At 40.9% G+C, this 15,819-nt stretch overlaps 1 protein-coding gene across 6 annotated transcripts in view; it reads left to right on the top strand.

Annotated features, from left to right (window-relative positions):
- The window catches only part of LOC117824472 (A-kinase anchor protein 7-like), a 60,423-nt gene that overhangs the window by 35,239 nt on the left and 9,365 nt on the right, over positions 1-15,819 (top strand). For 4 of the 6 annotated variants that reach the window (XM_034699958.1, XM_034699959.1, XM_034699960.1 and 1 more), the window contains exon 10: positions 13,473-13,508. The exons of the other annotated variants lie outside the window; for them this stretch is intronic. In XM_034699958.1, coding sequence (XP_034555849.1) covers positions 13,473-13,508 — 36 coding nt within the window. The remainder of the gene's footprint in view (positions 1-13,472; positions 13,509-15,819) is intronic. 6 annotated transcript variants of the gene reach the window in all.

Here is a 15,819-nt window from a genome sequence, read left to right on the forward strand (position 1 = left end):
TTTCCATGCAACTGGGGCAATCAAAGCAGGGCTGATCAAGTGGAAGTTAGAACTAAATTACTCATACTGAAATGTTTGCAACGCAAAAAGAACATCACACATACCCACCAACAAACTGCGAATCACTTTGAAAGTTGTATCTTTGTGTGGAAGCAATCCAACTAGCAGCTAGCTTCAAAAATGGCACCACATAAAGTCACCTCCATAGCAGACCGCTTACAGTCCATGCAGTCCATATAGTCCCAATCTCAGAACCCATTGGCTATCTTCTGACCAACACAGTTCCCTGGTGGGAACTGCCAACTTTTCAAGGCCTCAGTATAGCCAGCAGTTGGCAATAAAGGACTTCCTGCCATTGTTTTCAAACCTGACAGCAGCTTTAGGAGAGAGAGTGGATTTGGAGTCGAATGAAGACATCTAAGAGCAGATTTGTACCTGCATTCATGCAGATAGGATGGCAGTTTGCATGTTTGGCTCTTCATGTGGACTGTTTTCCTACATACAGTCAATACCAACTAAAACAGTGGTAGAGTATATGTTGACTACAGGCTGTAACACTTATGTGTCCCATTTCACCAGCTCTGTAAAAGTCCACACTAAACCATTCAGAATCTAGATACATTTTAACTTGTCACGTACATGTAAGGTTCATCCTAATTAGTGGAGCGTATTGTCCAAACTAGCCAAAATTCTGTCCAAAATAATGATCTTTTCATGTCCTGGGGCTAATCACTTAAAAGCCCTTCTCTTAGAGTGGTGTATTTCGGTGCTGCTTCCAAGAGGCAACCTCCGGTCTAAAAATATGAATCCAATGCGGAAATGCTAAAAACTGCAGTTCATCGAGGATCCGCTTGAGGCTTACTCCGGAAGTACCAGAAACCACATACACACCAATTCAAAAAGCAGGAGAACAAATCAAGGTCGTTATACATTTCTAAGAGAGACGGAGCGGATAATGCACTGCAGAAGTCATACTGCCTGCACAGTCGTCTGCTTCTCCTCATCCTCAGAGTAATCCCAGCTTTCAAAACAATGCACCATGAAAATGTGTGTTTTCTGGAAGACTTTACAGCCACTCAGAGCTAAGTGTAAGATGTAGGATGTAGCTTATTCTTATGTTGGAATTATCTCAGCTGGTGCAACCCGTAAAATATAAGTAGCGCATGTACTACGTCCAAATTAGAAATTACATTTCAACTATGCTAGCTAGCTAGCTGATGCAACCCAGTGCTGGTACCAAAATCCAGTGTTGCGCCAAAAAAGAGACCAAAAAGTTGCACACAAGACTACATTCCGACCGTACATTGGAATTTTCCATACATGTCCAAATAATCTGCATTCATGATTTTTTTTTACATTTTTGTCCATAACTATAGAATAAGATCACTATATTTCACTATAGTATTTCTACAACATTAATTTCAAAAGTCAAACTACTAATTTCTGTCTCACCAAATATCCATCGTTGACATATGTGCACCAGAGACTTCCGGATTAACATCACACATTTCAAATTTCAAAATTCAACATTTCCAAACTACCTGGTTTGATTAAAAAAACGAAGTACAATCTAATATGTGTTGAAGTGAGCACAGATTCAGCAGATTAATGTTAAAACAGCTCTCTGCTATTAAATTCACAGCTTAGTGACAATACGCACAGCACATTTCAGAGTGGACGTGGGGCCTTTGACTTGTGAGCAGCTCCTCGTGGATTATCACACCACTCTACTTTGGCCATGTGCAACAGATAAGCCTGATAACTCCACATCTATACAACCACAACATTCACTGCACGACTGTGGCCGGGTCATCGCTCTTATCTAACACGTGGTTGTTACAGCACATCAGCAGTCAGTTAGGGTAAATTAAACATCTGATAAATGGAGGGCTATTTTTTTTTTTTAAAGGCAGACATTTTCCACCAGATAACAGCTGTAGCAACAGTGGAAACTGGCTGCTCTGCTTCAGCTCATGTCAAATGAAATGAGGTCTAGTGGATAATTACTGATGCAGCGTGTGGTTTGATTACAGCTTTAAGAGGCTGTTACTCTCTCATTGTTCTGCAGGAGCTGTGGAGGTTTCTGGCGTATTCGTAATTTGGTTCTGGTGCATTTTGATATAGAGTATAGCTTCTCTCATGACGGATATTATTACCATACATTTAGAGAATCTTCACACTCTTGAGTGCACACTGGAATCGTTAAAAAATGTCACCAAGAGGCGGTGGATCCTCATTTCTTACATTAACTGACTGGTGTAGCTGCTGCTGCTTTTTAAGAGTGATTTCTACATCACAGACTTTCTTTGGACTTGGTAATGGGGGTCAATTGGCTGTTTTTTTTTTTCCAGTTCTCATTTCACAGTAAAATATTAAAATCAGACTTACTTACTAGAAGGAGAAGAAACATGAGTGACTTCTCACGACTGCTACTAACCTGCTGGTTCAATGATTAAACAGCGACATAAAGTCATAAAACTCGATCACACTGATCATCCAGTCATAAACGCAGACTTTACACCCTGAGAGAAGCTGGTGCTGAACGTGTGGGTGAATTTCTGCTCTTTTATAGCATCATACTGATAAAGACAGAAATATTAAGCCATGCTGCCTGTACACACAGTTCTGTGTGCACTCTCTTCCTCCTCCCTGTTTCTCTTCCTCCCCTCCTGTGCTTTTTCTCTGTGTCCCTCTCTTTCTCTCCCCATTGCTTGCAGCTGCATTGCTATAAACAGTCGAGCCACTGTGCCCTAGTTCTGAGCCGAGCTAGGGATGGAGGGAGAGCTGGGGGAAAGACTGATGCAGGGAAAGACGACTAATGAGGGGGGAGGAAAGAGAGAGAGAGAAGCAGGAATGAACTTAAAGAGAAAAGATGATTTTAAGACAAAGGCGGAGGAGAGGGATCTGAATACAGAGAGAGGGAGTGTGTGGAGGTCAGATGCTTCCCCTGTGATGTGGTGACAGTCGTCCTCGTGAGCACAGCAAGATGTGTGTGTGTGTGTGTGTGTGTGTGTGTGTGTGTGTGTGTGTGTGTGTGTGTGTGTGTGTGTGTGTGTGTGTGTGTGTGTGTGTGTGTGTGTGTGTGTGTGTGTGTGTGTGTGTGTGTGTGTGTGTGTGTGTGTGTGTGTCTCTATGTGTGAATTCAACCATGACCAATATGACAAGGTATCACACAGTGGTGTTTGCCGTCACTGCAGGTGAAACACACTCAGATACACACACACACAGAACCTCCTACAGCAGAGAAAGGTACATGCACATACAGAGGCACATATATCCACAGAAATACTTCCACACATGCTCTGTGCTCCTGAAGATGCCCTGGCATTGTGGGGGTGGGGTGCTCTGGACCTTTCATGCTCCCCTCCCTTTGTACAAAACATCTGCACAAAGTGTGAAGGTGTGAACAGCAGGTAAAGGCTGGAATACTCACAGAGCGAATGAGTGGGCGGGGTGACGACATGTCACTGCTGTACATTTATTACTGATTGCCTTGGTTATCACTCTTATGCTTTCCACTGTTGCATATGTCCTTAAACATGCTGTAGTGATATTAAAGCTACTGTTAGGAGTTATTTTACCAATCAGGAACAAGACTAAAATTAATACTGAAGTCTCTTTAGGACCTACTAAAACAGACCATTAACAGCGGGATTGTTTTTTACTATGTAGTTATTATTAATGTCTGAAACTGCTGAGTGACCATAGACTGTGTGAATAATGGATGTAGTATCCGTGACGTCACCCATTTGTTCCTGAGCGCTGTTTTGAAGCCAATCGTCGGCGGCAGCCATATTGGAAATGCTGAACTTAACCAGGCATAGTGTGACGTAAAGAGGTGGAGTCCGAGCCTCCTAGCCGACAGCTATGGGTTCCCATCTGGGAGTCAATTCAGTCTTGTCCTTATTTGGGCAAAAACTCATAATCTTAATATCTTCTGAACCGTCGCGTTAGAAAAAAATTCACCCCGATAGAGAAATTGGTGACGTAGTGCCAAGCCGTTTTTTGAACCAGGCTGTAAACATGTTTATTAATGCTGTAAAGATTGTCTTTTTTGAATTGGTGTCTATGTGGTTTCCGATGTTTCTGCAGCCAGCCTCAAGCGGATTCTCGATGAATTGCAGTTTATTACACTTCTGCATTCCACTTAGTTTGAGACCGGAGGTTGCCGCTTGTTCATGACACTAGCTAGTATTAATTTCATGGCAGTCTGAGGTATGATTTGATTTCTTCCATAGTAAAAATGTCAAAGAACGAATAATATCCATGAAAAGTTTTGAAATTACAAGGTGGTGTCTGTAGATATCTTGTCCTGTCCATCAAACAGTCTTAAACACCACAAAGATACTGAATTTAAAATGAAAAGAAAACTTCAAAAGGCTACTTTTAAGAAGGAAAAACATGAGATTATTTCAATTTTTGCTGGATTAAACAGCTGTTACAATCATCCCTTAACACTACTACAGCTGTTGGCTGGCTCACTTTTGGCTGATTATGAATTCCTACAAGTATTGATTTAAATCTCTTCTCCTCTTAAACATTAATCATGTTATAAATTGCCACATTAGGATGCAATCTTCACAGACATTTAATCAATTTTTCACATACACATAATTTAATGTGTTGGGTCCTCTGAGTTTCCTGCAAACTGTCAGATAAATCAAGTGAAGAAACAGGAAGTCATACATGAAAATCAGAGTTATCCATCTGTGTGCTGTAATGAGTCTGTTATCTTTTTCACTGCTGCTCTTTAAGAGGTTTTCTCTGTTCCTGCCACCTGTCTCTTTCTGATTAACACTCCTCATATCACCTCAGTGAGTAAGATCACAGTTCTCTAAACAAGTTTTGAACATGTATCTTGTTGTCAGTGCACGTGTCATGATTCTCTCTGTCGTCCCTTTAAATCAACGTGGAGCCAGACAGCAGCAGTCCTTTCAAAGCATTGCTTTGCTTTTCACTTAACCTTTAGTCACACTCTTGCTATGATGCACTTTACCCTTGTAATGAGTCAGAGAAAGGCAGCTTTACCTCTCACAGAGTGACACAGCTTGAAGGGATAAGCCTGAATGAAGGGTGGCTCGACCTCTGCATGAGCCGCTCACCTGCATTGACAGTGCAGTGACAGAAAAGGAAAATGACCTTGACCAGATGTGGGAAGTGTTTCCTTTGAGCTATCAGGGTTAGTACAACCGTTGTAACCAAAAAGAGGAAAAATGTTTTTAAAAATGTTACATCTTATGTGTGAGAGGTAAAAAGAAAATATGCAGAGAACGGAGCAAGCACAAAGAAAGGGAGTGCTGGCAAAGGCAGCAGAGACCACATGTGAGGAGGAGAGGGAGAGGAAGAGGAGGAAGCAGAGCGAGAGGAAGAGAAGCATGCAGAGCGGCTTTATTCATCTTTTTCCCCCCCATTCATTCCCCTCTGCCAACTTTATTTTTTTTCATTCCACTGCCTGTCTGCCTTAACGCTTTCTAAGGCCTTGTGTTCCAGCCTCTGACTAAGACATGTAAAAACGCTGGATTTTCAGAGCATGAACAAAGGATGTTAATATTTCAGAGGTCTGTGTGCATATGTAAAAATGTGACTCTGACAGCAAAATGCAGGTCAGCCAGCTGGGTTGCTTAGCAGAAAATGGCAAACCCGTCACCCAAAGGTGGGTCCTGATCCAGAGGAAGGAGGCACAGCTTAACAGAAGATTTTTTTGGTCACATTGTTTCACATAATAAGCAGCAGCAGGTCACATGTGTTTAGTAAAGTAGCCTGTTTGGATTCTAAGACGAGGGTTGAACTCCGGGGCGATTCTAAGAAGGGAGAAACATGTGATTCTTTGATTTCTGGAGTGATAATAAAGAAACTCACCACCCACAGAAACCTCAACATATCACATTTAGTCACAGCAGGTCTGTACAGATCTGAGCTGATAGAGCAAAGTCATGCCTTGTTTTGCTTTTGAAGGCTAGCTTCTTATGTTTTGCGGACGCTGGTCAATCGGCCAGCGTCCACAGACAACACTGCTGCCCTGCTCTACCACTTAAATGTTTATATCACTCTAACATCTCTGAAATGTTGGAAGACCATGACGAAGATTTATTTGTTTTATTAAAAGAAGCAAAGCTGAAACCCGTATGTATAGTCATTATAGCAGTATTCTAGTTAAAGGACAGTCTGTAAACTTGACTGTCTTTGGCATAGACTGAAATGTATCATATCAACCTAGTTGAGATGGTCTTGGTCTTCAGAGGATGAATCATGTCAATTTTGGTCATCCCCTGATTTTTCTTGTAGGGCTTCCTGTAGACGTAATTTAAAGATCTTGTCAAACAGCTCATCACCTCTTTGAAGTGTAATTAAATATTTAATTGAAGTTCAATTTCTCCAGAGGATGCACCATTATAACTTGGGTGATTCCCAGACTTTCCTTGCAGCATCTCTTTTTTTCAGTGTAGATTAAAATGTCTCGACGAGCACTGAACATTTTATTTCAAATCTGTTGCACACATTCATGCTCTCTTGAGGATGCTTTGTAGGGATGCACAGAAATGAAATTTCTTGGCCGAAACTGAAAACCGAACATGAGGAAACTAAGGCCGAAAACCGTAACACCAAAATAAATTATAATGCCAATTATTAGTAGGGAGACTAGGGACATGGGTCAATTGTAACGCTTGCACTTGCTCCAATCAGAAACAAGTTAGGAATCACCTGATTCACTCTGCACATGCTCAGTTTAGTTGCATGTAGTTTGTATGGCAGTTTGAACACACTGGGATAAAAGAGCTCAAAGTTATAGACAGAAATGTCAAAAATGTTACAACTGTCCCCGGTCTCCCCTACCATTGCATTTATGGCTCTGACTGTGTACTAACCTCACTAAAATCAAGGATCTCATTGAACATATCAGACAATGAGGGTGCATGCCCCTCATCTGGTTCAGAGAGACAAGTCTTTTTTTCTGCACTCTGTTCCTGCGCTGTGTGCTTCTCCGTCTCCAAGCAGGTTCTCCGCCATTTTCAGCCGAAAATTTTCCGTGCATCCCTAATGCTTTGTAATTAGGGATGTGAGGGTTAAGTCAGCTAAATGATTTAATGCCATCATCTGTGCTTTTCAGCAACAGTATTACCACTTCGTTCATGCACGTCAGCTACGTGTGTAGGCCTCTGCGTAGGTACAGGAGCTACGAGGGCCTCCGGCGTAGGCTAAGCCGTTGATTCAACGCAGAAGTGTAAATCAGCCTTTACTGTAGACTCTTTGATCCTGTGTTTATCTGTTTCTTACCTTAATTGTTTAGAACTCAAATTTCCTTTTAAACCAAAGGAAATGTGTTACTCCAGGTCATCCCTATTTTTTTATGATTTTTTTAACCACCTTTTACTATGTCACCATCAGGTCAATTTTTATAAGTCCAATACCGCAGTTCAATCCGATTCTTACAAGAAACTAACATTAGTCTCAGCTGTTTGATCTTCCACCGCCACTAATACCTTTAGTGTCTCTTTTTTCACATGTGGATTGCTGCTGTGATTTGGTCCTTGAATATTCAGACACCTGATCATATTATCAGGTAAAACTAACAGCCATTTAAATGATTACTTAGCTAGTTTAGTAGCTTTTCTGCCAGTAATGTGTACTATATGAGCAAGATGTAATGCTATTTCACAGCTTCAATATCTTTTTAAGTCCACATCATCCACACCATATTACTTTGAAGGCTTGAGTGTGAAAAGAAGGCTTTGATGGTGTTCACCTCCTCAATGTAGGAATTTATCAGCCGAGAAAATTGTCAATTAGTGCTCTGGTGGAGGGGAACAGACTCACACACTTCTGGGCAGCGAAACCCTGCATGCCATTGTTCAGGCACAAGGGAGAGATTGTCAGAAATGTAATTATTTTCCTCTGTAGCAGAATTTGAAAAATGCAGGCAAATTAGGCCGCATTCTGGGAGGGTGGTAGAAAAATCATCCATTCTCCTGCTCCGTCATGTACACATCTGTCGTCCTGATCTACAGGAGGCTGCTTTCTTTGGTAATGTAATTTGAATCTATTAAATGCATAATCAGATTTTCTCAGCAGGTCGCTAACTTGAATGTGAGCAATCAAGGATACAGAGCTGCAGTGACTGTAGATGTGTTTAACAGGGCTGTAGTCAGTATCGTGTCAGGGAGAGTCTGTGGTATTTCCTCAGGAAACCGCTTCTCCATGAGCACTCTGCAGCCTCTAAATAACCCCCTTGCATGTCTTTTACATGTGTTCTGCCCGCCCTCATTTGTCTTCTTCCTTTACCCTGCCTATCTGTCCTTAAATGCACCCTTTTAGTTATTTTTATCATGTTCCTACCCAATTTTCTAATTCAAAACTCCATTAAGCCATTTTCACACTGAGAAATAATGTTCGTGTAGCCTCCCCTCACTCATTTCTCTCCTGTACATTGATTTGTCTCCTTACCAGAGAAACCACCCTCAGCCGAAACTAGACTTTATAAAGTGCTCCCTCCATCGTGTGAAGTATCAAAAGCGGTGAGTTAGAAGATTTGGCAGGCCTCAGCAGAATGTCAGTTCTGATCCAACCAGGACGTGGACTCTGTTAGTTATTTTGAGGAAGCAGATTCTGCCGAACAAGATAAATATGCTTCAGAGAAAGTTTGAAGTAATAGAGTTAAAAGGTTGTTACACAGCAGAAAATAATTCACAGCAGAGCAATGCCCGAGAGGTGAGAGCAAAGCCAAGTACAGCAGAGCAGAGATTACACTGGGAATGAAATGTAAACAGAGCTCACAGTTGTAGACACTGTGGTTGTTACTTGACATTGGACAGACCCATAGCTCACTGACGTTGCATTTATAACCCCAAACACAGCAGCAACAACCTTTTAAACTTTTGCTCATCTGAGTGACTAAGAAGCCTCTGTACATTGGAGACAAACAAAGAGTAAGCGAGGGTGTGAAAGGGGGACAGAGTTGGGAGGAGAAAACAAGTCTGCAGCCAAGCTAGCTAATTTAAGTTCATTACCGACAGCGGCACTCTAACTCCACCAAACCCACAGTGCTGCTAACGTTTGACCAAGTGATCCATAAACGATCCAACTTTATGATTAATGACACTAATGAACGTCAACACTTTAAGATATCAGCTAGACTCATTCTATGCATATCTTTGAAAACTTCTGCTTGTAAACTGACATAATGTACCATGTAATGTATCTAAATATCTATATCGGCTTGTTGGTCACTCGACTTCAGTTAAGTTTTGTCAAAGTGATTGATTCTGAAAATGCTGTTTCATGTGAGAAGGAAATTGCACCTCGATCTTTTCCACTCATGTGATCCCGTTCCACAATAATGGCAACCATTAAGGGGACGATGTTTTGACCGTTATACTTTTAATGCACTACATTATATTGAAAATATCAATGTACTGATGCACTCAAAAGAGCACGTATGATTATGAAGAAACACTTCACACTTGCCTGCTATGCTCTGAATTTAATGCTAAGGGAAAGAACTTTGACATGCTCTTGGTTCTGTAGATTGGACAAAGTTAACTCTGGGAAAAGGGCCTTCCATTTGTTTGATTATATTGTAAATAAGGTTGCAATAAATGACAGTAGACAACAACTATTAAAAATTTTGCCAATACCAAATTCTTCAATTCATGCTACCTCAAAATCTACAAAGGTAGCATGTTTACAATCGAAATGCTAATTTTGTTACTTTTACTGATTCCAATGTAGGACACGCATTTTCAAAAAACTTTTTGATAGTCACTGGGAACTATTTGTTAAATATTCCCCACATTGCTGTTTTAGAGAATGCGTTAGATGTTATAGATAAGAATAAGATCTAGAAATGCTGTTTTTACCGAGCAATGTTTCCACTCAATCTCAGTTTTCATTTATTTTGGTCATAGAACTTCCACACTAGGGGTGTAACGATTCTTTTTAACAACGATTCGATTCATTTCACGATTCGTGGTTGCCGATAAGATTAAAGGACAATATTGGTTCATTTAGAATGATACGATCTGAAATCGATTCCGTATCTTTTAGCCAAAAATTCAACCAGTGTGACTGAAATAAATACCTTCATACTGGACAGTCCTAGATTCCTGTTGTTGCTGCGATGTTTTTGGCCGGCCGGCGTTGTGTGAAATCCCATGGCGCCTTAGTAGGTGGTTGGATAGATTTGTTGTGTTGCCGTGGTACTTTACTTGACCTTTACATACAGTTGTGCTCATAAGTTTACATACCCTGGCAGAATTTATGGTTTCTTGGGTATTTTCTGTTGTCTTTATGATATAAAAAGAGTAAACACAGTTGTTTGATAAAAAAATTTAAAAAAAAGTTTTTCTCTTATCATTCATATGCTCTGAAAAATGGCCAAAGAAATCACAACTGTATCTTACAAACAGCAAGCGACTTATTTAGAACATCTCTGTCTTTGCAAAAGCCAAAGTGTTTCCACACAATGGTGGCTTGATCATTTCTTGCTCGCCAGCTTCTCCTCTGTCATCCGCATAGAATGTAAAAAATATGGACGTAGTATCCGTGACGTCACCCATCTGTTTCTGAAGAGCTGTTTTGAGACCAATCGGCTGCGGCAGCCATATTGCTTCTGTCGAGCCAGTGTGACGTAAAGAGGCGGGCTTTGAGCCTCCTAGCCAACAGCTGCAGTGTTCCCACAGGCAGCTGTGCCTCTCATTGGAAGACTGGTAATCTCAATATCTTCGAAATTTCCGTATTAGAAAAAAATTCACCCCCCTCACAGTGAGAGGACATCGAGAAATTAGCTATTCAGACTACACTCATCTTTTGTACCAGGCTGTAAACATGTTTATTATTAATGCTGCAAAGATCGTCTTTTCCCCATTCATGTGTATGTGACTTCCGGTACTTCCGGAGCCAGCCTCAAGCGGATCCTCGATGAACTGCAGCTTTTAACACTTCCGCATTGACTCATATTTTTAGACCGGAGGTTGCCGCTTGGTCATCCGCCATGCTATGTTTTGTTGTCTGCTGGCGCATGGCGATGACATCACAGACAGACAGCCTGAATTGAGTAACGTTTAACATCTTTATCATTAAAAGTGCAAAAAAAACACATCCACATAAAGTCTGCCGTGCTTAAATCCAATGCGTTATTTCCTAGTATCGATACAATCGATTTATTAGCTTTTAAAACGATGTTGGATTGATATATGTCGTCTGGAAGGCCAACTTGCCGAGCACAGATCGATGTAGTTGGATTAAGGAATACAAATCGATACATCGATGTAGTGGATGAATCGTTACACCCCTATTCCACAAACAACTCTTAACGGCTGCTGAGCAGAGGTCTTTGCATTGTCTCCACTTATGGATCACTCCCATTTCAGCAGCACTTTTGCCTTCTGCTACTTTTTTATTTCCTGGACAGTTAGCAAACCGCTTGAAGTTGCAGTGCAGCACAACCGCATTGCAACATTTTTTTAGAGTATGTTTTTACGATGAGATAACAGTCACATGAACTGTTGGATTATTTTTATTTTCATAAAATGTTTCTAATACTCAAATACCAGGACATCTACCCAGGATAGTATAACATCTTAGTTTAACATCAACGTTACAAGCCTGTTAAGAGAGACCCATTATTGTGATAATTATTCAATCAGTGAAATATATGTTTATCATCCTGCTTTTTTCTTTTCTTTATCTTCGTGAAGACACTGCAGGTTTCTGGTTGTTTTATACACCAAACTACTCGTGCATTCAGGGAATAATACTAGTAGTTAGGGAATATATTTCTGTCTGGACCACTCTACACACAAATATATAAGTTAGCAATATAAACACAACCTGGCAGAGTTTTCTTGTTGGACAGAAGACAAGAAGATACTACGGCCTGATCTCATTACCACTACAGGTTTAACAAGAATCTACTAATTGGCTTGCTTTGCAGCATATGGGCTAAGAGGTTTAGTTTGGCTGTATTTGAATTAACCTCACGGTGAGAGGCAGACACTGGGTTTACTGGTAGAGAAAAGAATGCAGCTTTAAACCTCTTTTGTTATTCACTGAAATCACAAACTGCTTCTTTAATTCAACGCATTTTCAGTCGAACAACAACAGCAGCTTCTTCTGCTGCTTTTGTCTTCTTATTTTTAACATGCTGTCACGGCTTACAGAATCAGAGACATGAAAAGTGATATTGAAAAACAGATCTTGAGACTCACCAATCGATATATACGGGAAAGATGAGCTACAGAGAGAGCCCGAGAGAGAGACAGAGAGAGAGAGAAGAGAGAAAGTCAGGAGCAGAGAAAGAGATGAAAAGGTTGAGTGAGAACAAAAAGTCAAACAGATGTGAGAAGGTACGAGGATACTTGGAGACAAGACAGAGTGAAAACTGATGGAAGTCAGTACAATCTCCTGTGTTGTTAAAAGTTGAAGAGCCTGTCTGGTTCTCATCCCGTCACCATGACAACACTGCTGGCAAAAAGAGGCAGCGCGCGAGAGAGAGACAGATTGGATAGGAGAAGTAACGACATAAAAAGAGGTGGAGAAGAGCTTTGAGGTAGAGAATGAGGATATATAAGTTCTAAAGAATTGTGGCTCTCCGTGTGTGTGTACGTGTGCGTGTGCGTGTGTGTGTGTGATAGTGCTTAGCCTGTGTGTTTGAGTGTGTGAGACAGTTATCCTCCGGTCTGTCAGCCACGTTGCTGTGGATTCGGTCTTTCCACGGTGAGAGCAGCTTATCTGTGTGTGTGTTACAGGTACAAAGGGCAGCTTTACTGCCATCAGAAAGGCCTTCATCTCGTCAGGCCACGACCAAATTACTGATAACAACTCACATTCCTCTTTAAAAAAAAAAAGTACACAGACACAGAGCAGACCTTTGACAAGCTTGAGGTGTGTTTATGTCAGGTCAAATTCACAACCCAGCAATCATATTCATACTCATGACGACAGCAAGGAGTGAGAGGGGAGACAACACAGGAGAGGTAGATGTCACATGTTATCAATCTTCCCATCGTAAAACCGACCTAGCGTTAATCTTTAAAGCGCTGCCTCATCTCAAACAGACATTCTGTCTTGTTTGCATTTCATCTCATCTCCTTTTACAATGTACAGACTTGTGTAATAAATTCTACTGACTTGTTTGACGTTGCACCTAGCCCAAAAAAGCGCACACATGGCCCCCTTTTTACTCTGCAGAGACTTTGCCTCTTTAGCTTTGGAAATGTGTTTCAACATTCTTCTTCAGATTATTCTTGGATCTGTTTTTTTGGTCTCAGGCAGCCCACGGGAACAAATCTCCTCTCAAACTCTCTGCTGCTGTAGTACCTGAAGTCTCCCCCCTGTGTTTACAGACAAAGAGGCTGTTGTGACTGTGCTGCCCCTCTCCGAGTGTATGAAATCCTCATGACAGCACAAACTCTCTCTGTTTTTCTTTTCTTGAATGTGTGTTGCTTTAATGTTTAATATTTTGTGTTTCGTTGCAGATTTCGTTCAGAAGCCACTCCATGCCAAACGTTCAAGTATGTGTCTCTCCTCATACCATATGTCTCTAATCAGAGTTAGAAAGGTTCATTAATGAGCCTCAATTCCATCTGATTACAGGCTGAAATCACGCTCTGCGATGTGATCCATCAGAATCAAAACAAAGAACCATCACATTCAGAATCATGAGTGATGTGATTACCTTCAGCAACCTTTTTGCTCCCGTGATTATAGAGATTTCCAAAGATCACAAATTGATTATTACATTTTTTAATTGTTTATTTCAGAGATCACCTGAGCCCAGTTGTTGAAAAGGTACAATCTGGATCAGCAAAGCTTTTGTTTTCTTTTTGCTATCCAGGATCAGAAAATCCATGTTGTTTCTGTCATTCGTGTAACTTCACCAGTATAAACTTTGTACCTGAATTCCACACCTCTTCTTGGATCAAGACATTATGATAAGCGAGAGATAATGAAAAGGTCCCTATCAGAGATTGTTTGGACCCAGTTGCTCATCAGGCTGCCCTCACAGCTGTGCCCTGTCATTATTTCCACAATCTCAAGACCAACCTGTTACGGAAATCAACATTATAGCTTATTATGGTTTACCATTTTGATGCTAATGGACAGTTTTGCAGCATAGCAACAGCTATCCATAGATTAATTTGATGTGTGTGATATTGAGAATTTTTCCCTGTAGTTGGAGGGTTTTGACCAATCAGAGTTGAGTATTTAACGCAGACGGGTTATCAAACCCTGACAAAGTGAGCTGTCTTTGGTTGTTTCCCTTTAACAACCCGCTCTCTGTTGGGGGTGGGCGATATGACAATAATGGTAGTATAAACTTAATTGATGAGAATGAAACCCTGTTGTTGGAGGGTTTTGACCAATCAGAATCGAGTATTTAACGCAACCTACTCTCTATTAGGGGTGGGTGATATTACTGTATTGAAATATTGAAAATTAAAAAATGCATATGTGAATGCATATGGACTCGTTACAACCCTCTCTCCCCCTGAGACAAGTTTGTGATGCCATACTAAACTCATGTCTGTGAATAAGACCAGAGAAAGACATTCATATAGGTCACTGTGAGTTCAGTATGTTGTAGCTTCTAATAGAATCTGTGACCTCAGTTTTTGTTTTTCTCCTGCCTTCTTGTTTGTATTTTTAAACATCTACTGATTCATTTAGAATAATTTACTACTGCTACTTCCTGACATGGCTGTTTCAGAGTAAAGTTAATTCAACAACGTCACAATTTAGGAGCTTGTGAAGAATTTGTCAGAAATCTGTCATGCATTACAGCTGCTACTTTGATTACGAACCACACCCGCTTCTTTTACTGATCTTGGACTTTAGACCACTAGTCATCAGTTTAAACACCTTTAAGCATGAGGAGCTGTTGTAACTGAGATGCAAATCCCTGCAATACTGTTGCTAACCAACACCAAACTTTGGAGAGGAGAGAACTCATTTGTACCTGATCATTATGCAAGTGTACGATTCTCTTCCATTATGAGCACTGACACTCGCTTTGAGAAGGCGTTGCCCTTTGGTTAGAGAGCGTGGCTCTGCTCCGACACTTCAGAGCAGAACAAGCGAAAGAACAGGACTCCATCCATGTTGTTGGTCACAAATCACTCCAATATAGCCCACTATGGCTGCATCTGTGTTTGGGGAAGTAAAGTAACTCTTGGTTGTGTGTTGACTAAAGTCATATCGTGTGTTTGCCAAAAAACACAACACTTGTGGACGTGCCGTGGCAGACACCGGTATACAGCCCACCCCTACTCCCTATACTGCACAATAACCCACTTATAACATGACTAATTACATGATAAATCATTCAGTTCACACTCCGTTTTGACTGACATGATTGAGTTTTTTTCTTTGAGTGCTCGAGTCTGACATTGTTCTCCCATTCATCAACTCTTAAACACTTGGCTGTATCCCATACTGTGCTACGCCAAGTGTTTACTTCATGCCTCGTCTTCAGTTCTCAACATTTCTCTGTTGTTGCCCACGCTTCGCATGATGCATGTGTAATCACAGTAACATTATAGAATCCTTTACATATTTTGATCCCTAAAGTTGAAGCTCATTGTACAGGTTATAAAGTCCACTGGTCAAAAACATAATATCCTGACTAACAAAGACATGAAGGCTCAATGAAGCTTCTTCCACCATTTCCTCTCAGCTGGTATGGATTGTGATGTCGCTCATCAGTTTAAATTCAGTTAAACTAAATGATCTGAGCAGAAGCAGGACAGGAAGTGATTATGGAGACTGTCCATTAACCCCGCTGGCTGGGTTAAATGGCTTTCTGTTAGCGATGACCCCCACCCA

Source organism: Notolabrus celidotus, chromosome 13 (genome assembly GCF_009762535.1).
Source record: "Notolabrus celidotus isolate fNotCel1 chromosome 13, fNotCel1.pri, whole genome shotgun sequence".
Classification (NCBI taxonomy): Eukaryota; Metazoa; Chordata; class Actinopteri; order Labriformes; family Labridae; genus Notolabrus; species Notolabrus celidotus.